Raw genomic sequence first — 23,787 nt, forward strand, 5'->3', positions numbered from 1 at the left:
GTTCTGTCTAATAGTATGATGAGTGTAAAAGGAACAAACACTTTGTCCTCCACAGGAAACATTGAATCACTGAAAGATCACAAGATGCCTGAAGGTTGCAACCTGGAAGAGAGCTGCCTTAAAAATAAAGCCAAATAGTTCAACTCGATGACTCCAAACGAGACTAAAAGAGTAGAAAAGGTTTACTTATGGGTCACACAAATTCTATTTTTTTTTTTTTAGCTTTTTGTACTGTTCATAATGACACGAGTCTTTATCAGGAAATAGACTTGAGTTCACACACAGTCATCCCCAGGGTTAAGAGAATGGCCAGAAAAAAAGAAAATATCAAGTTAGTGGCAAAAGAAAGGCCACACTGCTTTAAACTCATAGGACAGGAACAGCACAAATACAACACAACACAAATAACCACTCTTTACAACCAAGGTATGGAGAAAAGGTGGCATGGTTGGAACTGAGTGATGCTAATGTGTCCATATGGCCCAATATGTTTCCACATAACATCAATATGTTTGTTGAATTTATGCCACAATAAATTAAAGCAATTTTGAAGGCTAAATAAAGGAGGTCCAACCTGGTACTAGCAAGGTGTACAGATTAAAGTACTTGAGGAGTTTAAGAAAGGTAACTAAAACTTGTGTACTTGCATTGTGGTTTACAGGCAGCTCCTCAGTCTGCACAGCTAAGGCTATTATTGTAAACTGCAGTAGACTCGACAGCCGTCAAAGATACATCTTCTACCTCCAAAGAGCCAAGGCGAATCTGTGGGCTTTGAAACCTGATTAAACCGAGCCAACTGGCCGCACAACTGTGGCAGTCAAAAACAATTATCTGTACGAGTACATCTCATGACAGGGAGGCTCTCAGTTACAGCTTCTATCATTCTTTTTAACTGTACTTTGCTTTAGTGCCTCTTGGGACGACAGAAATATGACAAACAAAGTTTACATCATTATTTTTGACTGCGTGCAAATTCCACTTTTGGCCTTTTTAATATGAGTGCTAAAACTAAAAAGCACAAAAATAATTTCTGGTGATTTCCATCCAAAAACTCCAAAAATGCTCCTGCACACATCTTCATTTGGAAAATCAAATGCTGCAGATAATCTTCACACAATACCTAAAATGCAGTGAAGCTCCAACCACATTGGATGTTCCCACCAAACCCTTGGTTCTCATTACAGGAATTCTCTCAGCAGTAATTGCTCAAAAACATTTGCAATAATTATAACCAGGCTATAACTGACACACTACAGGCTTCAGCAAGTTCATGACAATACATATCTGACAGGCTTTAAAGGCTCGTTACTCCAGGGTGTATTCCTTAAACCAGTTTTTACAGTAACGTTTTCACAGAAATCGACAACACTGTTATAACATTATGTGAACCTGCCCGATTCTATGCCTTGTTTAAACCTAATCAAGCCAACTCCTCCCAACTATTCAGCATGGATTATAAAAATGACATCTTAAGTTGCTTAATATTGGATGCAAGTACAAGAAAATTACCTTAAAGATTGTTTGATTTCACTTTGAAAGAGTTTATAAGCTGTGACTAATCGATTTCCTGTGATTAATGAGTAATTATCCATTCACCGTTTATTCATAGAAACGGTGTTCGAGTTGCCAGGTTGTAGAAGGTCCTACTAGAAATTATACCTGCAGAGTTCATGCATTAAGGTTAGTAAATCATTAATTAAGGGGTCAACAGGTTGGGACATGCAGCACCTCTTTCACAGAGTGTGAGCTGCCCAACAGTCTACTGATGTTTTCTTGGTGAAGACAATCAATTGTCATGCTGGAAGAGATAAAGGGATTATTCAGAACCTGGCAAGCTCCAAGTAATTCTTATGGATGTTGTGTAAAATCTTTGTAACTCATTAAGCATTAATACACATATTTTTACCCCTGCCTTGGTCATGATTTATTCACACTACCTGACATTTATTGCATCACGTGACTCCCCCAGGACAATCACAAGGAGTACCCATCAAGAATAATTTTCTCTGGATAAAAAAAAAAAGCTCTAATGCAAAAACACTCCACGCACACCAACTCCAAGCGAGACAATATGCTAAGCTTTCTTGGAAAACCCATTTGACAGAGATCACCCGAGAGGGTGTTGGAGTAAAGCCCTTTAAAGTTATGACCCCGGGCTGTGCAGCAAAGCAGAGCAAAGGTGCTTTCATCCCAGGATGTTTCTTTTTTATTATTAGTTTTTGTGATGTTAAAGCTGATAAAAACCCTCAGATATCACCTGAAATTCCAAATGTCTTACTGACATCTTATACCTGACAAATGTTTGACAAAGTGAAGCAAAATATGAAGCACATGCTGTGTACAGATGGTATGTTTGGTCCACTTTAAGTCTGGCTGCAGGAGGTTCAGAAGCATAGTGTTACACTTAAAACACGGGTCTGCTATCAAGTGCCACTGGCAACTAGCACCAGATACAGTTTACAAAGTGACGGTATGCAAGTGGTGCCGTATAACGGGAAGCTAACAGTATGAAAGATTTGTGAATCCTTGACTAGCTGTTCAACTGTGTCCAACACACTCATACCTAAGCCTGAATGTGAGCACCAACTTTAGAAACCCACATAGCTTAGAGATAAATGGGATTTAAAATAGCACTACCAGTTCCATCTGGAGGAGGGGGATTGAGAAAACAAATTACAGTGTTTGCTGATCAGTATTGAAAGGTGCCAGGCTCTAAGACAGAGAGAGCCATTACTGTACACCACATTGGCCAATTCATGCCAAACCTCACGTAACAACTTAGGGCACATTTACACCCCTGACACCTCAGTCCTGCACACTCAAAGACACACGGTCAGTTCAGAAACGCCAAGGGGTGACCTCGTGAAGCAGCCTCTTTCCCTTACCAACTGTGGCCTCGGAGCCCCAACAGCTTTTAAAGCTTGAGGTCTTTAGTTTGTTTAGGAAGCAAGACCCAGGCCTCTTTGGGGCCCAAGCTGGAGGGTGACTAAATTCACCACCAAAGGAACGGCTGTAAACTGAAACACTGTCAATACTGAAAATATCGAGAAGGAAAGACATTTTCCAGAGTGGAGCTACTGCTGGGTTTATTTTTCTGAAAGCCCCTGTATACTGTTCTTATTATATCTTTGGCAAATGTTAATAATCGTGAGATAAAGTTTGTACTGAAACAGCCAAAAAGTTCAGAAAAAGATTACAGAAATTATTGTTGTGTTTATATTTAAGGTAAAGAAAGACCTTACAAATATTAATGAGAGATCCCCAGAGACCAGGTGTTCCTCCTATGAGCAAGCACTTGGTGGTGGATGACAGAAAATCCCTTTCAACAGGAATGGACACTAGTGGCATTTGAAGAGTATCTTAGAGCAAAACAGCATTCCTAGTAATGTGAGACAAGCCCGCTGCCATTTTTAAACCAGAACTTTGGCCAGAAGAGGAAAATATGGACCAGAAAATATATCACAGGACACCCAGGATGATCATCAATCTGATGAATAATTCCCAACCAGAGTTATGACAAAGTATATTTTGTCTTTATGGGACATTATCTAAAGAAACAGATCTCGTTCCACCTGACACAGATCGTGACCAAGATTTTTGCAAGCCCATGTTACACAGTATCTCATGCAGTTAACCTGCATAATTGCAGTTGCTGCACAGTGTCATGCGGAGACACTTTAAAAGTGATACAAATTAACTTGGGACCAGTTTCGATATGCAGCTACAAAAAGAGGCTAATCTGGGCGCACACTGGCTAGTTCTAATCTAGTTCAACAAAAGCACACGAGCATCACTGGAATACACTGACAAGACATATTAATACAATCTGCCTGACATTGCGTAGGAACTTCCCTTAAGAGCTCTGACCCATGTTGGGTAATGAACACAGAAACATAGAATGTCAACACTGGATTGTATAGAGGTGAGGCCAACACGTTAGGCAGGATTTATACTCCTGCGTTATACTTCCTCACCTTAGGTGTAGACTGCACTCTGCACCTACCTAGAAATATAACCAGAGGCCACCTCAAGGAGACTTGCAATGACTATGATCGACCTGTTCAGTACCAATATTTCCTTCTACGCATTCCTCTGACCTACCTGTAACTTTGAGTCATCATGAGCCAAGGTGTGAATTCTGTTAAATATTACCAACACCTTGCTATCATAATACGTTATTAAAGGTCAAAGTGTGAGTCAAACACCCGAGAACGGATCTCAAGACTGCGTTACAGGTGGATGATAGTTGGCTATCTGCAAAAACTAAAAGAGAAGTCCAGTTTCTTTCCACTTAAGCGCTTAAGACTGCAATGACCTGGATGACTGAGAAGCTATAGAGACAGTATGCAGATTCAGTGCAGAAGTATTCATTAAGCTTTAGGCTCTTTGACCTGAGCAGCTTTGGCAGGTCGGAGTATATTGTCCTGCTGGGTGAGGTTGAAGCCGTCAGGGAGAGCTGTCCCAGGGGTTGGGGGAGGTTGCTTGGGATATAATGTTTAGCTAGATGGTTTATGTTAAAGCATCATCCCCATGCATGGCAGAAGTCAAGGTTTCTCAAAAGAACATTGCATTGTAAGGAGATGATCAATATTATTGACTTCACCTGTCAGCAGCTTTAATGTTGCGGCCCATCAATCCGGTTGTTCAGTGATGACGCGACGAATCCTACTTCCGGGTCTAAAGTAGTCTGCGTTTAATATGGCTTTTGTGTTGTTAACATGTTTAATGTTATGTATTTTCTTCTATTTGATCTCAAAAAGCTCCTAAAACAGTCAGTGATCACTGTTGACCTCCCTCGGCTTTTATTACCACTAATCATTTATTTAAGCTCAGTTTTTAAAACCTTAGGATGAACCTACAGCCCAGCCCATGCAGCAGTATATGAATGACTAACCTCATATGTGGATGGATCTCAGTTGTTCTCCTGGCTGAAGTTTGGTCCTTTTACAGCATCCTGCCATGCGATTACATTTGTTCCTGACCACCGACAACACTCACATTAACTTTTATTGAGTGGGAAAAAAAGTTAGCTTGTTTATATTAAGCTAACATAGCTGTGTCGCTAGCGGTCACGTAGCACATCATTATATACCAGCTAGCCCAACTTCAGTAACCCTACAAACGTCACTGCTGTTTAGTTTTCTGTCTTCATTTATGCTGGAAGTGATAGCAGAGCTGTACGTTTTAATTTGTTTCCAAAACCCCGCAGTCAGGACATGCTATATTGTATTTAGATAGAAGCTAGCGAGCTAACTCCCTGCTAACTTCTAACTCCGTTAAATGTCATAAATTCCGTGTTCATGGATGCCTGGATGTTAAACTCAATTGTTACACCTGGTAGAGCAGAACGCTGATCATTTTATTAAAGATGAAAGACTTTAGACAGTTTTTCAACTCTCAGTAATGCCATAGTGATCGTTTGATATATGGACCTGCAGCGGAGTTTAGACCCAGACACGGCTAGTGACGTCAGACTGAACAATCGGATATGTATTCAAAGCACAGAAGATAAGAGGGAAAATATACTCATGCTCAAGACAATGTGATTACTGTAAACACAAAAGATTCCTTTAGAGGAGCAGATACCGGTGTCATTTTAAAGGGATCTCACGGGATAAACCCAATACCAAGAAACAAGCTTTCCATTGAGCCGCACGTGAAAAACGTGAAGCGGAGCAAGTGATTGTATAAAATATGGGTTACCAGAGCACTATTACTGGAAGTTGGAAAACTTTAAACAAACCTGGACTACTTACTGAAATCTCTCACATGAAGAATTGATTCACTGAGGAAAAATAATAAAAGCAATGACTCAGCAGATACAGAGCCTTTGCCAGTGGCACACTTTAGCACGTAAATTTCACTAGCTCTATCGCTACATCTCGAGGACGGAAAACCAGTTTCTAATCTGTTCTTGCCGCTTGGTGTTTCCAGTCTGTGTCTGGCAGAGGTACATATAATAACTGAAAAGAGTATCATTTTTGTACATCTCAAGACATTAATATAATCTTATCTATTATCCTTTGTGTTAATCAAAACCTACGGAGTCTGTGGTTATTGTAAAAGCATTATTGTTGATTATTACTGTTTACATTGTTACCAAAACTGAGTAATTGGTAACAATAAGATTGTGTGACCTATCTCTGAATGCATTTCACATGTAATGTGTGCATTTGAGCTTGATTTCCCTTCTGTTACTACACCTTGAAATGATAAATGAAAAGTTTTATGTTTCATTTATCATGAATGTTGACATAAATACTGAAAAGATTCCTAAAAGATAAAAATTATTTTATCTAAAGTGGGAAACTGCCAAAAACCTGAGGATTTCAAAACCACTGAGTGTACTACTCCCTGCACGCTACTGGAAGACTAGCCAACATAAAAAGGACAAATATGAGACTGCAGTGCATAACTGAGCATGAAGAAACAGCTTTTTCTGGTTTAAAAAACAGCCAACTTACAGCTGAACACTAAACACTGCAAGTAACTGCTTCATTAACTGGTCAGAGATGAATTATGCTGGTTTGTAAAGGGAATAGTACAAACTGTTGTACAAAAACACAGAACAGGTCCCAGTCTAAAATACTCTGAGTTTTAGGAGCGCTGGCAGTGAATTAGCTAGATTTGTTGCTTCCTTAATTATCAGTTAAAATGATTAATTAAATTGTAACATATTAAATTTGTATTAGTTAATGTATGCCATTGGGAGAGAGGCAAGAGATGCTTCTGTGACCATCCATCCATCCATTTTTGGATCTGGGTTATTGGGCATCAATCTGAGCAGGAGACGCCCAGACCTCCCTCTCTTCGCCCACCACCTCTAATGTTTCCGGGGGGAAACACCGAGGTGTTCCCAAGCCTTCTGAGAGATGTAATCTCTCCAGTGTGTGGGTCTGACCTGGGTTCCTCTCCATTCCATTAAAAGAAAACATGAGTCTTTAAAAGAAAGATTTCTGATCAGTTTCTTCTGTATTAGACAATATTTAATATGATTTTCTTTGATGAATAAGAAGACTTTTAACACTCCCAAACTTTTGATTAGTATCTAAGATTAAACGTATAACTGTGGATTACAAAGTTAAACTATTATTTAATCAAGCGGGTCCTACTTCTGGAACTTATGTCTAAGAAAGCATCAATAAGCAGTCTCCTTGTGTATGGATTAGGTGAGTGACAGGTCCACGGTACAGTAACCAGTCCATCAAGCAAATAGAAAAAAAAAAAAAAAAAAAAAAAAAAAAAAAACCACACACGCTCACCTTTATACCTACACAAGAACTATGGTTTCCAGTGTAAACACACAAACACACCCAATGGCCCTGGGCTCAAAGCCCCTAAACAAAGAGCCTCATGCTGCCTCTGCTTGCAGCTACAGTATCCACCCTCACTAACCTGTTATCAACAGCAGCCAATGAGACACTGCTATCTAGGCACAGTGCTGTCAGTATGCTGAATGATACAGACAAGCTGTATCTTGCAGAGCAATCACCAAGACGTGCACATTCAGTACAGTACAAATTTCACAGGTGACCAACGTGCTCAGTAAAGGAAAAAAAACAAAACAACAAACAGCGGGCCCCACATCAAAATGACGTTATGCCATGTGTACATGTAGGCTATCACTGTGCGCCTTCTTAACTTTCTACTCACAGAACATTGGCTCGCCCTGATAAGCTGATTTTGGGTGCACTTTGGGCCTTACAAGGAAAGACCATGTTGATGTTGGCTACAGTAGAGCTGATAGGAAGCCCATGGCTTGTCAGTGAACACTAGCCACATTCAGATAAAAGTTACACAGCCAGGCTTATACTATGAAACCCAGGCTAGCATGAGTGAGAGAGGGGGGGGGGCAACAGAAATCTTGGGGCGTGCCAAACTAGATTTATGCCTTTTTGTTTAGCCTCATAACTATACGGACACAGTAGCAAGACATTAATAAGGTTTTACAGCTTTAATTTAATCTGCTACTTCGATATGAGTATTAAAACTTTGAGCTAAAACGTAAACACTACATCAAGAGCCCAGTTTCACTGCTTCAGTAATGTTTCCAGGTCTTACTACAACTCGGCTGATGTACAATCTACCCTCCTTTTTTTTGCACCTAGACACAGGAACTATGTTTACTAGCGGCAAAAGGAATAAAGCACTGAAACAACAGGCAGTTATTTTCAATATCAATTCATTAGTTGTGCATGTTTTAATGAATTCATTGTTTATATCTGGAAAAATACTGGACAAGCTAGCCTGTGTGAGCATTCTGTAGTTTTCTGTATGAAAACTACCAGTTTATAATGGGTAAAAACCACTAAAGAAATGGTTAATAACAGCCCAATCTACATGCTTCAACAGCATTAAGTTTTATTTGTTTTAGAAGAAGCATTAGCTGAGGAAAAAAAATCCTCTTAAACAGTTTGTGACCATCAATAAAACCTCCAGGGTGCACCAACTTTAAAGATCTGGTTTCTCTTAATCAGCAGAAAACGGTCTTTCAGCCCGTATTTATGCATCTGAGGACCTGGTATTAATTGGTTGTGGGTGCTAAGGCCAGCCTTCCATTAATAACAGCCCTCATAAAAACACTGCACGATAACAGAAACTGTGTTGGTTTATGTTTAAAAATGAACCAAGCGTATAAAAGTGCCTGAGACGCTGAGGGGGCAAGGTTGGAGAGAACTGCTGGAAAGTGCTGCCCTTGAATAAGATCAGGTATTGTGCAACATATGCCCTTTACAAAGGATCACCAAAAAGGATATGTGCCTCAGTGAACTCATTCCTATCAGTTACTAAGTAGCTCGGTGTGCTGTTGCAGTCACTTGTGAGGTGCTGAACCTCCAAGCTCATTAATCCATGCAACGATCAGCATTTTAGACGCAGTAACAACAACTCTTCCTTTTGACTCAATGCAGTGCAGTGAGAACAGTATATGAATGGGAGGAACAGAGGGCCACACAACAGCTCATCAATTTTTCATTTCCTCTGTATTAACTTAAAAGCTCAGCGGTCAATACCTATATGGCACCTGAATTACCTGTGGGTGAGCAGTTGCTAGGTAGCTGCCACCTGTAAAGCAACATTATCAAGCAGCATTTAAACTCTTGTTTTATCCATAGGTAAGAGATGTATGCAGCCATTAAGAGGTCTGGAGGCTGAATGACCAGTGCAGTGACACCAACACTAACAAATACACAAAATGACCAAAAGTACAAGTGGAACTAGTTTTTTTTAATCCTGCTTCATGGGCATCTGCGATGTGATGTAGACTAAGTCTTCTTTCTTTAAAAAAAAAAAAAAAAAAAAAAAAAAAAAGAAAGAAAGAACTTTACAGAATCCTCCACAGAAATGTGGAGGATTCTGTAAAATTTGCAGTGCTTATGCAAGAACTACGAGGGCGACTTTAATGGCGATTTGGATGAAGAGAAAAAAATGTGAGAAGTGTGGCAGATGCAACTGAGCGTCTAAAGATAACCAAACAATCGGCACAAGTGTTTGGGTACAGTTTGTTTTAAAATGTTCTGCAGCACCCACTGGGTGTTACTTTATCAGCTTGCCAGCAGACTTATATAATCAGTTAGTGATATTTTTGCCATGTCCATCCGGTTTTAAATGCATTGATAAGGTGTGTGTACTCAGCACAACATGTGATTAGGAAGAACAAAAGGATATGGATGAGCAATATCTGACTGTTTGCACTTGATCTTAAACCCAAAATAGCAAAGATCACATAAGAGCAAGTAATCAAGTACTGATTCTGATCAGTTCCTTATTTTTGAAGCTCACCCAGCATTAATTATGAAATTTGAGAATTTAAAAAGAAATCTGATAACACATGATCCAGAAATGTTTTGCATTAACATATAAAAGAAACAAATTGTATAAGCGTGACTATTAAACAACAAAATACCAGGATGTTTTGCTTCCTGGACACAAAGTGTAAATAGACAACACTTTATGAACTGCATGAAAGTTTCTTATCTGTGCTTCAACTGGCTGGTAATGTTGTGAATGTCAATAAATCATTCATGTTTTAAATAATAAAGAGTGAAATTAAAAGCCCTCACTTACAATGTTGGCGCTGGATACAAAAAGAAGTCTATAAGAAAACAGAAGAAAAGCTCCAACACACTCAAACTAGTGATCTTCCTCAGACATGTGTATGATTTCACAGCGTTTATATCTTTCAGGGGTTTTGTAAGCTTAAGGAAGCTTTGATTCTAGTGAGGGACTACTTTTCTCTGTATTAGTACAGGCCTTCATTTGGTTTATGAAGAGAGACAGCACACAAAAGTTTTCAGTGGCTTTAATGTCTCATGTCACAGAGGGTTCGGCATGTTTTCTTTACCTTTTACGTGATCGCACAATGCCTCCCTGTAGACGCCGCCCAGACTGCAATGCATTCAGCATAACAATGCAGCCCAACCATTCACAAAAGAACACCTCTCTGTGTCACAGTGACAATTATGATGAATTGAAGTTCTGATCTCTATAACTAGATGTGCTTTAAAACCTGTTCTGTATTCTGAACAGCTTAGAACATCCGGCAGATTAGAGCTCAGGCTCTGTAATACATAGTTAAAAGAGCTTAAGGCATTTCTACCTGAGTTGCAGTGACGCACCTTCCACTGCTGCTCCATCAACATTACAGGAGCGATCTCTGTTTAGCCACCAACACTCAGCTTTTGAGTTTCACTTAAGCATCAAAAGGTGGACGGGGTGGTGATTTCACTTAAGAAATGGAACTGAATCTGAGTCCGTCTCTTTGAGGTTAAATTATCACAGCAGTAACCATATCAACAGTGGTCACCTTTAAGCTTATTAGGAGTGATTAAGGAGCTTAACTGGACTCATGTCTCAAGTAAAGAGATGAAATAGCATGCTTGTTTCCAACACAGAGCCACAAAAAAAGATTGCTGTACTTTTCACTCCACAGAAGGTAAAATCAGGGTTATGTCTGACCACAAAGTACCCCAATGGACCAATGCGTTTATTTGACTCAAACATGTGAAACATCAGTGCCTGTGTTGCATGATGCAGGTAATGGGTCATCTGTGCCCCAAGCAGGAGCCTGTGTGACTCTCCATCTGCTTCCTGTTAACAGATACCTGTTGTGTGACTTGACAGACAGGTGGGCTCTGAGGCAGAAGGTGCTAGAGCTTGAGCCTTAAGGGCAGATTCCCTTCATGCCCATACATTCTCTTATTATCTGCACTCCGATGGCTTCTGTAGAAAATAACTGCACAACAAAAAGTAGCTCTGTGCATTTTTTTTAATTCAGTAAAGAGTGCTTTTAAATGAAGATGTATCTTTAAAAAAAACTTCCAGTGTGTTTGAATCAAAACAAAAGTAAACATTGCCAGCATGTATATAGTGCAATATCCTTGTCACATGGTTTAATTTGACATTTAAAGGCTATGAGGACACAGCTTCAAAGCTCATGTGGCTGCCAGTTACTGACACCCATCCACGTCTCTCTCTCACACACACACACACACACACACACACACACACACACACACACACACACACACACACACACACACAAAACTGCAAATGTTAAGAGTGGACTTACAGTTTTAATCTTTAAATCCACAACTGTGCTATCAAACCATGTAAGCAAGAGAAGTGTCAGCTGTTGCCCAGGCTGTTTCAAGGCTGTGCGCCAAATGCTATGGCATAAAAAGTACTGACACTTCTACAGTTTTACTGAAGCCTGCCTCTTCAGTCGTCTGCCTTACTTTATGTTTACATGATACACGTGGGCATTATGCCCTGCAAGGCCAGACCACCAAGCAGAACTTCATCTCACAAGCCCCACATCACATTTACTTTTTAACACAACCACTGATGGTATGTTCCTAAAAACTTGATCTATTACCTTTCAGATGTTCTTAGCTGTCACGTGAGGCCTTCAGAGAGCCCCAGTGTCACTGGTTGTTAATGAAAACAGATTAGAGGGGATTCATGACAAGCAGAGTACTGTAGCTCAGCTTGGAGCTGACTGCTAACAGGATGACCTGCCTTACCATGCAAGTGCCTGACACAACTAACTCAAGGTCAGTGGGGAATAATATACAGTAGATTAGCTGCCTGACATCAACCCTGATGCCCTGAGGGAGGAATTAGAGCAGCAAGTGGGCCAGGAAATCAAGAAAAGCATCAGCTTACACACTTGGCCTAGTGTTCATTTTAGGAAAGGTAGATTTAAAAGTCCTGGAAACCAATGCATCGTTTGTGTGAAGTTGTACATAGATGGGAATATGCTGTGAACAGACCCAGTGTGCATCCTACCTGTAGCTCACACCATGCCACCTCCACTGTAGTCTCTGTGTCCAGCCCTTTATAGACCGTCTTGAAAGACCCCCTTCCAATCTCTATGTTGAATTTGAGATATCTTCCATCAGGAGATGTTGCCACCGCTTTAGTCTCCACGTCCTCCTTTTCTTCCTGCTCCCACTGAGTGTCAAACGTGATGCGAGACAGAATCTTTTGCTGTTTATTATGAAGTTCGTTTTCAGAGTCCGAGCTGGGATCTTGAGGAGTGGATCTGGCAACAGGTTTCCAGTTGCCACCGACGGACCCGGCGTCGGGGTCCTGGCGGCACGTGCTGGAGCTGGAAACCGGAGACGCGGACGGCGGGGTGTCGTCTGTTTTTTCTTCTTCTGCTCTGGACTCGGGCAGAGAGAGAATATTTTCTGCCGACCACGATAAGGCTTTGGAAAGTACACCGCTGTATAGGGGAGAATCAATGTCCATACTAATTTTCTGCAGGCCGTAGGAGTTCCTCCGTGCGCCCAGCCCGTGCGTCCTCAGCACGGATGGGACTCGGGACAAACAGTCGTCGGTCATATCCACGGAGAGCCCCGGGAACCCGCGTCCTGGTATCTCTACTTGTGCATGAGACATTGTGGCAGGTTCAACCTGATTTGGAGCCTAAATATGGAAATAACAGTAGGACAGCAGAGCACCGTTACTTTATATTTGAGGTTACTTTTCCATGATGTCAGTTAAGTCAGTGGCTTTAAAACAAAAGACTGGAGACTGAATAACAGCCATATCTAAGGAAAACAAGATTAGAGACGATAGTCGGAAACGTGTAAACTACTGTAGTGCCTGTAGTGGTAACCAGCCTTAGAAGTATATGACAGATAAAGCGTGTAAAAAAACAGAAAAGTGAGGAAAATACACTTACTCAGCACATTCACTGCGTAAAAAACATGTCACTTGAACGCTCCACGCACATTAATGCATAGTTTCTTTCAAGTGATTCGTGTGGTCCTCTCGTCTTCTTCTTCTTGTCTTTCTGAAAGCTTTTGCCATAACCTACTGCGAAAGGTCTGAACTGCCAATATCAACAAAGCTCCGGAGGGCAGTTCGTCCTGTGCGCTCCCAGTGCGCGCTTCCAACTCCGCCCCCTCGCAGCTTTCACGCACCAATAGGGCAATCCAGAGGGAGTAATTATAATAAGATGAGTGTTTGGTAATTTATCATTTTGAACCGCAAGTGTTATTAAGTTTTGATTTGTTTTATCCGATTAAAAGAATATCTTCAAAACTCAACTGTGGGAGTGACTCTAAATTTTTGAGAAACAATCCATAAGCTGCCTTTTATGACACTTTGTATTAATTTGGCGATCAGGTTCTTCAGCTGGTTGACTTTAAGCTTGCTGGCGAACAGAATGTCCACACTTTCAACTGGCCCCCCGCTGATCAAAAGAACTCCTCCTCAGTTTCCTCTGAAATTAGATAAAAACAATGAGTCATTTTATGAGCCAAGGCTGTCCTCATTTGTGGAAAGCGGTATGCTGCCCAAAGGTGGAGGATGCGCACCCGCGCCTGGCCTACAGGGGGGGGGGGCTGCTGCTCGTGAAACAGTACACCATTATCAGCCAAGGCCACACTGGGCCCCACCTGCCCCACAAGAGAACATACAAGGTTTTATCCACAAAGACACGCACAATTCTCTGGAGCTGTATCATCCCTCCACAGGCGGGAATACACAGCACATGATGTCAGTATGCAGTACTTTAATACAGCTGCAGCAAGGAGATCAAAACATCATCATTGCTGCAGTTTCAGTCTGCACTCTGCAAAGCTTTTGAAGTCCTCACTCGTGTTTTTCACACAACAAAACGTCGATGCACGTGAAAGAAAGGAAATAGCCAGAAAATTTAACAAATGTCTAATTTATTTCCTACAGGATATGAAAAAGAAGTTGAATATAGACAGAGATAAAGATAACAGGAGCATCACAGTAGCTACTGCACAATAATAGGATACAGCAATCTGTACATGAAGTCCACTATTATTACACGCAGCTGAGTCAAGCCAAGACTGGCTCAAGCGTCTGTTGTGTTCCTCTTCTGGAAGCATTTACTCTCAAAATAAAAAGTCCCTCTGGTGTTGCTTTCTGGAATTTCTTGGTATGTCTGGTTGGAACAGAGGAATAACAGCCGAGCAAAGATCCACAGCTATTTTTACAGAGTAAATTTGTTAACAGAGAAAAATGAGAATAAAAGTAGATGCATTTACAATAATAAAGATGGAGTAAAGTTAAAGCGGGCAGGGAAAGATGTTCCCCTAAAGTACTCAGACATGACAGTATTTAGTGCCCTGATATTCATTGCATGGTTAAATGGCAACAAATGCTACCTATGACGACTTTACAAGTAGCATGATCTAAAATGCCCCCCCCCAAACACTTAGAAATGATATTGGTTCTCTTCCAGTAAGAGAAGGCTTTGAATCAAAAGGCAACAACAATTAGAGGACCAGCATCCACTAGACTCGGTATTGAGGTGCACCTTATGTAGCCTTAAATGGCTAAATCTTAATAAAAATTTGTCTGTAAAGTACAGTATGAGGGCTCCCAGACAGAGGGTGTGTGATTCCAGCACAGTTTTAGAAGAACTTGACGCCTTTTCCATCATCCATGGTGAAGAGCTCGGCTTTGCCTTCTGTCTGTAAAGCCTGCAGCGAGCGAAGCAGCATCCAGTCCTCCAGACCGTGGAACTCTGGAGAAAAAGGATTACAAGCTATAAGAAAATCAAATAAACTAATCAATGAGTCAAAACACCGATCACTCAAATATGAGGTGAATAACAACTATTATCTCATAACAAACCTGCATTTCAAGTCTGGAAATATCTGCCTAAGAGAGCAAGGGAACACTTGGTTAATGTGTTGGATCTGGGAAAAACATAGGCTAAATATCTGAGTGACTCTCAAAGAAGCCAAATTATTTAGGTCACTAAGAACGAGGAGGGCTTATGGGGTGTTCTCAATTATCAGCAGAGGACTGAGTACCACAGGGCAACTTCAGAGTCCACGCCTTAGGGGATCAGAGCCAATTTCAAGCATGCTGCTTGGAGGACCAGCAGCATAGTTTTATATGATAAGTGTTGACTCTTTGCAGTGATGCCAGATAGGAGGGATGGGATCACCGGTTTATAATAAGGCTCACACACAGTGACAATTAACCTAATGTGCATGTTTTGGACTGTAAGGGAAGAGCCCAGAATACCTGGAAAGAACACACAGAGGCACAGGGCAAACATTTAAACTCTGTACAGAAAGTGGAATTCGAATCCAGAATTCACCGCTTGTTGTGAGAGTTAATCTTTGTGCCAAAGTTCCAAATAAATCAAAATCTCAGGCTTCAGGGGCTGCACCAAACACATTTTTCACTCCTCTTGGCTATGTATGATACTTGATACTTCAGTCAGTCCATGAACTGAAGGCCCCATCAAGGTTCGGTATTTGGTAAATAAGGATTATTTTCAAGCTGTGAATCATGCAAATCTGGTCTAGTGGAGGCCAAGATTAAACATATGTAGCTGGAAGTAAGTATAATAGGTTCCCTGTAGGGTTAGGGTGTGCTATGCAAGAAAACAAGTAAAAAATGGGCAGGTATCCGAGCCACTCTGACAAGAGCCAAATTATTAAGGAACAGGAATCTCTGACACAGCAAGACCTTTTGGCTCCCAGTCACGGGCAAAAGGTTTAGATACCACAGGGTCTCTTTCAAGTCCATGCCTTGGCAGGTCAGAGATGTTTTTAAGCACTTAAAGGATAAGCAGTATATTAAGCTGATATCTTCATAATATTTTGGGTCAATGTGTGCAGCACATTTCATTAGCATGGCATTTATTAACATTAAGCAGTGCTTTACGTGCAAAAATAGAGACGAAAGAAGCAATTTGGGACTACAGCTAGGTGAAATCATGCAGAAACAGGAAACAGAGTAAACAACACAAATCAAACAGTTAAAACAAACTAGGACTGGAAACCTACTGTACAGCCAGCATTAATAAAAGCCTTTCTCGCCACTGTGTTATGTTATGTTTACTTTAACGCGAGCTGGGTTTTATGGGTGCTTTCTCCATGTGGAAAACTTTAAAACGGTGCCATACCTTCACCTTCTGTGTCATCACCATTGGACAGCTCATAAAGTGTAAACACAGAGTTGACCATACCGTTTTTGGAAACCTAAAATGTCGGAAAAAGATATAATGGTTACATTTACAGATGCGTTAAGGTGACAGAGAATAATTTTCTTTATTACCAAAAAAAAAAAAAAAAAGCAGCTTTTTAAAGAAAAAGACCCCCATTTTATTCTAGATGATGAAATTGTGGATAAAAATATAAACTATTCACAAAGTATTTTATTTATTTAATAAAATATTGATGTTTGGTGTCCCTGTATTGATACAATATTACCATGCAAAATATTGCGATACTATGCTGTATTGATTTTCCCCCCATCCCACTCAATTGTCCAGTTACTTTTAAGTCTGTGAAAATGAGGGACTGTGCATAAAAATGGCTTTAATAACCAAACACTTAGTGTCAAAATTCTGTTAAAACCTTTGAATTACAGCTTTAGGTCTGTATTTCTGTTGTTTCACTTAAAATCCACTGTGGTGGATTATTTATGAACCCAACTGTATTTTCAGATGTTTCTAGCTTGTCTGTAGCTTCAATCCTATTTAATATCGCTGAAGGCTATAATTTTGACCCTCCCCTCATGACCCAGCAGTAAAGAATGAATGTGCAAACAATACTTGTTAATAAAACAAATCACTGATTGTTTCCATTGGATTTGTTGGCAAAATATAGAATATTTACAGACATATGCTTTTGACACTGAAAATATAAACATGTTCAAACCAGTTTCACTCCTTTTCAATTACCACAACCCCAGTATACAATCTGGAACAATTTTCACACATTTTTACACAAAATCAGACAGATGCAAGTGCCATAAACCTGCCCAGCACCACAAACTTTCTGGTCCAAAGGTTGAAACCACTTGCTTAGGTTACTAATGCAGGAGCTAAAGCAAGAAATTCACAAACGACTAGCAGATGCAGGACACAGATTCTGTCCACCATGGTTTTGTCCCTAGAGAAATTATCCCAACATCTGTTGCTAATGATCAGTTCTAACCTGTCTAAAAGTGTGCTGCTCCTCAAGAAGTCAGCAGTGGCTCTGCACTCGTGCCAGCGCAGGCTGCTTTTTTTTTTTTTTTAAGCACAAGGAGCAAAGAGAGCCCAAGTGGTCGATGAATACAACACTGGCCTTCTCGTTATGTCGCAGGTAACACCTACAATATGTGTGCAGAAGTACAAGGTGTACAAAACAGCACAGCAGTCGTGTTTAAATTGTTTACACAACCACAGCGGTTGTGATGTACACCCACAGCCCTGAAGATGTGCTCCATTAACCTTCACCAACACCATCTGTGTGGCAATCTCTATCATGAACAGCACAAGAAAGAATACGGCACATCTGTAAATGGCATCAAAACGCACTAGATCCTTTTTATTACATGATAATTTTCCCCCCTTACAGACATGTAGCTGATAGGCTTCCCAGACTTACTGGAAAAATGGGGGGGAAAAAAAAAAAACTATACCCATTTGGATATTTGAAGGTACTAATTTGGAACCTTGACCACAAGTCTTATTCTATTTTATTATAATTTCTTAATTTGACACATGAAGTGGTAAACAGTCTTATAACCTGAACGTACAAAAAAAAAAAAAAAAAAAAAGCAGAAACTGAATTAAACTAACTGAAAGTTGGAGAAAGTGAAACAGATGTTTTTTAAAGCTGCCATTTCTTCTAAATGCATCGCATGCAGTTAATCATTAAGTTTCTGTTTTGAAGAGAGAACAGACAGAAAGGAATAATCGTTGTTCATAATGTGGGTTCAGAACAGGCAGTGTGGGGTCCAGTTTTTACAAGAACTGCAACCAAACAAAATGATTTAAGTAATTTGTGAGGCTAAAGGCAATAAATAGGTAAAATGATATAAATTTATAAACGAAAATATAGTGTACCTGATCAGCTATATTTATGAGAGTTATAGACTACCTGAAGGATGAGAAGTTAAAACTTTCTGGACCCTTAGTTTGAAGACTTGTTTGGTTAAGGCTTGGTTTTAATTCAGTTTGATGTTTTTATTAGTCCTTTATTTATCCAGGTAAAACTCTCATTGAGATTAAAATTATCATTTCGAAGAGAGACCTGGCATCATGGCAACAAAATTACCACATCAGTACATAACATTTAAAACAAATACAATATCCCACACAAACATGAAAAATATACAATAACAGATCAATTAAGAGCGAAATTAAAAACAATCACACCGAGTAAAAAAAGTAATTCTTTCGTTCCTTTAAGATGGAATTAAACTCCCACATGGTAACCAGTTCTAATAATTTCAGTTCCTTCTGCTGATTATTCCAGGAAACAGGGGCAGCGTATTTAAAAGCCTTTTTTCCTAATTCTATTCTGATTTTTGGGACAATCAATTGTATGATATTGCGAGAATGAGAGTTGATATTCTAAAAATAAAGTTCAGAAAAGTCTTCAGATCTTCATTTTTCAGTTTAAAGTTTAATTATATACCATCAACTCACAAGAAGAATCTTCTTAAGGTGTTTTATTTTACAAATACTCGAGGGAAAACCCCAATAATCATACAGTCATAGTTTTGGAGTTAAAGAAAAAGGTTTATGGATTTTGTTGGTTGGGGATGCGGTAATATCAACGAATGACCTTGTAAAACAGCTGAAGATACATGTTTCTATATCCATGTGTGCCAGTCACTCTAAACAGAGTGAAGCAGGGATAAACAGTGAAGCCAGTGTGGCCTTAAACATGCATTTTTGCTAATGATCAACAGAGGGCAGTAAAAAGAGTTAAAGTTGTATAAAAGTCTATGGGAGAACAAGTGTTGGTTGTTTCTGCTCTGTGACTCAGTAAACACTTTCCTAATCAGATTTTGGGCTTAGTCACTCCTTTCAGACCATCTTAATAAAAACCTCAAGCTTATTTTGTAAATTACAGATGTTCTTGGAGTTGGAAAGGAGGAGTACCCAGGTTATCCCCATTTACTAACATCTTACCCATCACTGCTCATTCATCATATCTAGTTTTAAAACATCAGGGGAAAAAAAAGCACAAAACCTTAATAAACATACACACACACACACACACACACACACACACACACACACACACACACACACACACACACACACACACACACACACATATATATATATATAAATAAAAAGAACAGTTTGTGGCAGTATGTGTTGTAATTTGATGACTCACCCACTGATATATTAACTTGCCCCATTCCTCTGGTCGTCTCCACATGACTAAACACCGAGACTTGTTTTTGTCCAACCACTCGAGGTTGCCTGAAGACAACAAGAATGCTTTTCACTTATCAACGTTACACAATAAGATTTTTTTTTTCTTATCATGACACTATGCTGGCAGGTAAAGTGAATAAAATTCACCTTTTTTCCTCAGTTCCTCAAAAACAACTTGAATTGCTTCCATTGACAGTTTTCCTGGGATTCAGTTAAGGCTAATGTGCAATGGCACAATAAGCACCTTCATGCCAGTTGTGTTTAAAATGCCTTATCTTGCCCTCGGCACAGATTAGCTGGGAAATAAAATTCAGTGATCATGTTATGACCTCAGTCTCTGAAGACAGCTTTGTATCAGGCCCGAATCAAGAGGGAAACCTCAAAATAAATCAGTCAAGCAGAGAGAGAAAGGGGGAGGTGGCTCTGTCCTAAAAACTACAGTGACTGCAATATGTGTCAACATTAATATCTCTGAACTATAAATTCTTCACAAGAGATTTAGCAATTGTAATATATAAAAAATAAAGGATTTAAACTAAAAACAAACAAATATTTTTCCAAAAAAAACATTAAAATAATTGAACACTCCCTTAAAAAGGAACCACAGGTTGACTTTCAGGATACGTTCTATCTTCTTGTTGTTGAACATGGGGCTTTCCTGAGCCTCCATGACATCCAGCGTGTAGAGCTTGTGATGCCGGCAGTAGGACAGAGCCAGTGAGCACCATGCCGCCAGCTGCTTCTGTCTCGTGTCAACATTGGGCTGTAGTCTGTCAGAAAAGAACACAAAGAGATTACTGCAAAGATTACCGCAAATGCTTGGGCAAAATAAACTTAATGCACGTTAAAGACACAAACACATTTTTCCTTAACCATAAACAGCGTTAATCACATAATCAAGCTTTTTTATGAATGCTGCATTTCTAATTAAAGTCAGTTTGCTCGAAAAGCCTTCATCTAGTAAGCATTTAATGTTTTATAATGAATAATTCTTTACTTTTCTTCATTGGTTCCAGAATAAAAGATGTTTATTTAAAATCTTTCTCCTGAAGTCTTGACTCATCAGGCCCCAACATCAGTGTCCAACATACTGACCCCTTGTATAGTTTTACTGATCTCCAACAAAGCCATTTTAATTACTTTAGGACGACTGCTGTGTTCCTTCGGATTACCCCCCCACCCCCCTATCCACCCCTGTGGCTAGTCACGTGCTCTAATGTTGTGATGTGGACATTAATGTGCTCTCTGTGCAGAGGAGTTTTTTTTGTTTCCTGTTCTCATGCTGTCCTCCCATAGGTGCCCAGCGTGAGAAGAGGTCTCTTTATTTTCCTCTTGTACTTTTCCTACTGTTGTGTAATTTTTCAGTGTTTTCTCTGCAACGCTGCCGATCTCCAACTGTATTCCCATGTGATGTCTTTGTTGTGTGTGTAAGTCCGGGGGGGGGGGGGGGGGGGGGGGGGGGTCCTATTCCTCTGCGGGGCAACCTGCATATGGCCAATAAAGCATTCATTCAATTCAATTTATATACAGCTGACTTAATCTATAAGAACGTGCCATAATTTCTTAGTAGATTTAGATAATAAATCAACATCAGAAAAAACAAATATATTTAAGCTTTAAAATAAGTGTAGTTAAGTAAATGCAATGCCCCTCTTTAGATTCCCCCCCTGCATGTTCTAGGTATTGCTGCTAAAAAGAGAGGTGGCTGCTTTCCAGGTAGAGCAAAGTCTACAAGAAATCTGCCATATTTAAAGATCTGTCAGTTTACCCACAGAGACAGCTTTTATTTTAGTTTCTTCTTAATTTAGCTGTGCTATTGATGTGCAAAACAAACAGGGGGTATATGAGACATTCTAAAAACAAAAGTCTTCTTCACATTTAAACTATGCAAACAGGTGGTTTCATGATTTATTGATATTTTAGAGCGAAAACACTGGCTATAAGGAAAACTACTCATCAGTTTGGGTCCACTTCAGCCAGTTTGATTCACAGTCTTTGTGCCCGCCCTTAGCCACCTGTCCATTGGTTACAACTCTGATCATCTGTTACAGGCCTCATTGCATCATATCCTGCCAACAGAGCACCTTGCTCTGAGACTATAGGGTTACTTGCAGTTCCTAGAGTTTGTAAAAGTATAATAGAAGACAGAGCCTTCAATTATCAGTATCGTCTCCTGTGCAAACAGCTCCTAGCTTGGGTTCAGAAGGGATAGGGAAGGAATGGATCACTGGGATGTTCTCTCCAAAATTACACCATCATTACCTTATAATATAAAGTGCCTTGAGGTGATGGTTGTTTGAAATTGGTGCTAGATCAATGTACCTGAAAAAACTCAATTGCCAGCCTATTTTGAGCCAGTAAAAGCCAGTAATATAGAATAAGCAGAAGACAGTAGATGGTCAGATTTTACTTAAAGACTTTTTATTGCAAGGACAGTGATTAAAATGAGAATCCAACGTTTTGCCTGATTTTGTGTTCTTGCAGGCAGGAGCAATGTTTGGCAACATAATACAAACTTAATACAAAAGACAAACTGCACCCATAGGCAGATATGTTAACACTGACCTGGGATTAAGATAAGAGCAAAGTGTTCCATTTTTAAGTATATACATATGTGCTGCTTTCCTAATATCTGTCATATTGTAACGGGTTAAAAGTCATTTTTACATATCATGTATAAAACCAGTCTTTTATTGCAAGCCTACCCTATCATATTCGACCGCCTAGACAATAGCAGCCCCTTTAAATGTCCCTTTCGGGAAGTTGCTCTCCCGGTGATTTATCGGGACAGCAGTGTTTTACAGGGATTTCAGCACTGAGGTCTTCCTGACTTTTATTACACCAAAACGTGCAAGTCTTTAGGTGATAACTAGGTGGAGTTCTCGCTATCTCGCAGCTCATCCCATTAAATAAGCTCACTCGAGATAACAGTGGAAATCCCAAATTTCAAACACACGACGATGAACTGTTTGCCTGTTAATGTTTTAATATAGCCCCCTGAAGTCTAGCCTTAACGAGCCACTGAGACAAACCGAGAAAGACTTTAAATAAACTTCAGAAAGCCAGTGAGTGCAAAATCACTTCCCTAGCAATCTGTTTCGTTTGGCTAGCTGGCGTGCTAACATGATGCTAGCACGAAAATAAGCGCTCACCGACTCATAAATGAATAAATACTGAAAACTGAGTTACGTGTTCACAAGCTCTGCTCTGAAAAATACTGAGAAACATCTGACTCACGTGAAAAACGGTGGAAAATTGTACTGCCACGGCCACTCAAAACTCATTGCAGTGGATATGTTGGGTGCTCACAGCTGACAGCTCCCGGAAACGCGTCCAACCTCCCAAATGGTCCGACTCAAACTTCCGATTTGGGGGATCGCAAGAAGAAAGATTTCTTTCTCTAACTTTTTTTTGTTTTCGTTGTTGTTGTTGTTGTTTTTACTTAGACCTCAGCATTTACAAAAAAAATCAGCTTTATGATTTTTTAAATGTATTTTGTAGATTAAATTAAAGACCTGTACCCGTGTTAAATATTTAATATTTAAGTTACACCTTTTGGCATTTATAAAGCCTTTTATAAAATAAGCATTTTATTTCCTCAGCCTCTTCAGCACGTGTAACCAGAGTTTGTTTAATTGCAATTGTACAATAGTTGTGCAACCATTTGCTTTGACAATAAAATATATGAAGAACAGTTAAAAGTGAATAATGACGCAATCCTTTTTATTCAACAAATGTCGAATATTAATTTAACCGAAAGTGTTTTTCACTTTAGATTAATATTTAGTTAAAATTTTCATAAAATGATAAGATAACTCAAATCAAAGAGTAGAAAAATTGTTTCAAGCTGAGGGCTTAAAGCAGTCTGAGGCTTGAACTTTTGAATAACATGGTTTACTTGTATATATGTTGACCCCATTATTTGAAACCTTGGAAATTATTATTTATGAGAACATCCACAATTATAAAAATATACATGACAAGTGTAACAGGCCAGCTTTAATGAAAAAACAAATTCTTAAATGTATTTCTCCCATTTACAGCTTATAAACACATGATTGCAAGAAACAAACATACACACATAAACCTTTTTTAACAAAGTTATTTTATTATGGAAT

General features: G+C 39.6%; 2 protein-coding genes across 4 annotated transcripts in view; both read right to left on the reverse strand.

The window, feature by feature from the left end:
* The window catches only part of wnk4a (WNK lysine deficient protein kinase 4a), a 56,097-nt gene extending 42,720 nt beyond the window's left edge, over positions 1–13,377 (reverse strand). The window contains exons 1-2 of one of the 3 annotated variants that reach the window (XM_085416922.1): positions 13,190–13,377; positions 12,289–12,930 (exon numbers count right to left, since the gene is read on the reverse strand). In XM_085416922.1, coding sequence (XP_085273048.1) covers positions 12,289–12,903 — 615 coding nt within the window. In that variant the 5' untranslated portion in view covers positions 12,904–12,930; positions 13,190–13,377. Of the gene's footprint in view, positions 1–5,756; positions 5,980–12,288; positions 12,931–13,189 lie in introns of those variants that run through there. The other 2 variants (XM_085416921.1, XM_085416923.1) reach the window with 2 other exon arrangements.
* Positions 13,378–14,166: 789 nt separating this feature from the next.
* vps25 (vacuolar protein sorting 25 homolog) lies at positions 14,167–23,035 on the reverse strand. Its single transcript, XM_085416928.1, has 6 exons — positions 22,907–23,035; positions 20,294–20,439; positions 19,817–19,870; positions 19,626–19,714; positions 16,409–16,484; positions 14,167–15,010 (listed from the first exon to the last, which is right to left on the reverse strand). The coding sequence occupies exons 1-6, from the start codon at positions 22,951–22,953 to the stop codon at positions 14,898–14,900; spliced, it is 525 nt and encodes a 174-aa protein (XP_085273054.1). The 5' UTR covers positions 22,954–23,035; the 3' UTR covers positions 14,167–14,897.
* Positions 23,036–23,787: the final 752 nt, after the last annotated feature.

This window comes from Rhamphochromis longiceps, linkage group LG8 (assembly GCF_057381845.1).
Source record: "Rhamphochromis longiceps isolate RC_006_pf linkage group LG8, R_longiceps_female_GT1.1, whole genome shotgun sequence".
NCBI lineage: Eukaryota > Metazoa > Chordata > Actinopteri > Cichliformes > Cichlidae > Rhamphochromis > Rhamphochromis longiceps.

What these genes read in the sequence shown, in the direction of transcription:
- vps25 (XM_085416928.1), bottom strand. Translation starts at nt 22,953, where the DNA reads ATGAGTTTTGAGTGGCCGTGGCAGTACAATTTTCCACCGTTTTTCAC. An exon ending in AATTTTCCACCGTTTTTCAC is followed by an intron (nt 20,440 to 22,906) that starts GTGAGTCAGATG and finishes CTTTTCTGACAG; the next exon opens with ACTACAGCCCAATGTTGACA. An exon ending in CAACAACAAGAAGATAGAAC is followed by an intron (nt 19,871 to 20,293) that starts GTATCCTGAAAG and finishes ACTGAATCCCAG; the next exon opens with GAAAACTGTCAATGGAAGCA.